Source organism: Rutidosis leptorrhynchoides, chromosome 4, assembly GCF_046630445.1.
Source record: "Rutidosis leptorrhynchoides isolate AG116_Rl617_1_P2 chromosome 4, CSIRO_AGI_Rlap_v1, whole genome shotgun sequence".
NCBI lineage: Eukaryota > Viridiplantae > Streptophyta > Magnoliopsida > Asterales > Asteraceae > Rutidosis > Rutidosis leptorrhynchoides.
In genome coordinates, this window is record NC_092336.1 from 141,129,775 (window position 1) to 141,131,247 (window position 1,473).

Sequence of the window (1,473 nt, forward strand, 5' to 3'; positions counted from 1 at the left end):
TTTGTTTCATAACATTGATGCTATATGCCCTTGCTGGTTGTTGTAGTATATGCCAACTCCCTTGTAAAATACCAAAAGTCCTCTCAACATCCTTGTGTGCCGCTGCTCGTTTCTTCGAAAAGTACTTACGTTTTTCATCATTTGCACTTGAAAACGCCTTAACAAATGATGCCCACCCGGGATATATACCATCGGCTAGGTAATATCCTATTTTGTACTCAACCCCATTTACAGTAAAAGGAATGTCTTGTATTTCTTCATTAAGCATTGAGTTGAAGAGATTATCATCATTCAAGACGTTTAAGTCGTTGTTTGAACCCGCAACCCCAAAGAAAGCATGTCAAATCCAGTTATCATATGAGGCTACGACTTCTAGCATAATAGTTGGAACTTTGTGATCGCCTCGAGTAAATTGACATTTCCATGCAACGAGACATTTTTCCCACTCCCAATGCATACAATCTATGCTTTCCATCATTCCAGGTAAACCGTGAATATCTTCGTGAGCCCCATACAATCGTTTGATATCATTAGTGGTAGGCTCTCGCATATATTCATCTTTATATAAATCAATAATACACTTACAGAAGTTCATTAGCGATTCACGACATGTTCGTTCTGACATTTGCAAGTACTCGTCAAAAAGATCAGGTGTATCACCATAAGCTAATTGCCACAGAGCGGAAGTCATTTTTAAGTATGTACTAATACTCAACATGCCGCGCGCATCAACCCGTAAATGAAATTACCTAAAATATTCAGGTAGCGGATCTTTACAGTAGTTGAGAATATCTTCCATAATTCGGAGAAAAACGCGTCGCCGCATCCGAAACCTCCTTTTAATATTATCGTTGGAGTATTTGGAACCTGCAACAAAATAGTAGGTAATAAGACGTAAATGTGCGGCTTCATGTTCACGGTCTATGTAACGACGTTTGTTTGAACTTTCCGTCTCATTTTCACTTTCTAACGCCTCGTTGTCTATTATATCGAGCACTTCCATTAAATACTCTTCGTTAGACGATGATGTTGAAGACATTATGAAGGAGAGGAGTTAATTTAGAGAAGTATTTGTTTGAAGAAATATTGTGTTGTGTTTATGTATAAAATGTATTTGTATATATATAGAAGAAGAAAATATTAAAAAATTAATAAATAATTAAATAATATTTAATGAATATATCCGTTGAATAACGGATATATTATCAAACACCAACCCAAATCACACCATTACCAGCCTAACGCTGAGCCCCAACGCCGGCCTTTAACGGCGATTTAACGTCGGCGTGGTGTCGGGGATCCCACCGTCCCCACCGTTGAAAGGTCGTAACGTCGAAAAAAAAAGAATCGACTCCTGGTGCTCTAATATATCGTCAACAATATCTAAAATCTATCTAAAAGTTAATTAGTTTTTCGTGATGTAAGTAAGATCGTCAACCAATATTGTGTCAAATCATCTAACTAATGAAATGT

At 37.1% G+C, this 1,473-nt stretch overlaps 1 protein-coding gene across 1 annotated transcript; it reads right to left on the bottom strand.

Annotated features, from left to right (window-relative positions):
• Nucleotides 1-340: 340 nt before the first annotated feature.
• Nucleotides 341-1,039, bottom strand: LOC139841078 (uncharacterized). The gene is made up of 2 exons (XM_071831311.1): nucleotides 868-1,039; nucleotides 341-666 (listed from the first exon to the last, which is right to left on the bottom strand). The coding sequence occupies exons 1-2, from the start codon at nucleotides 1,037-1,039 to the stop codon at nucleotides 341-343; spliced, it is 498 nt and encodes a 165-aa protein (XP_071687412.1).
• Nucleotides 1,040-1,473: the final 434 nt, after the last annotated feature.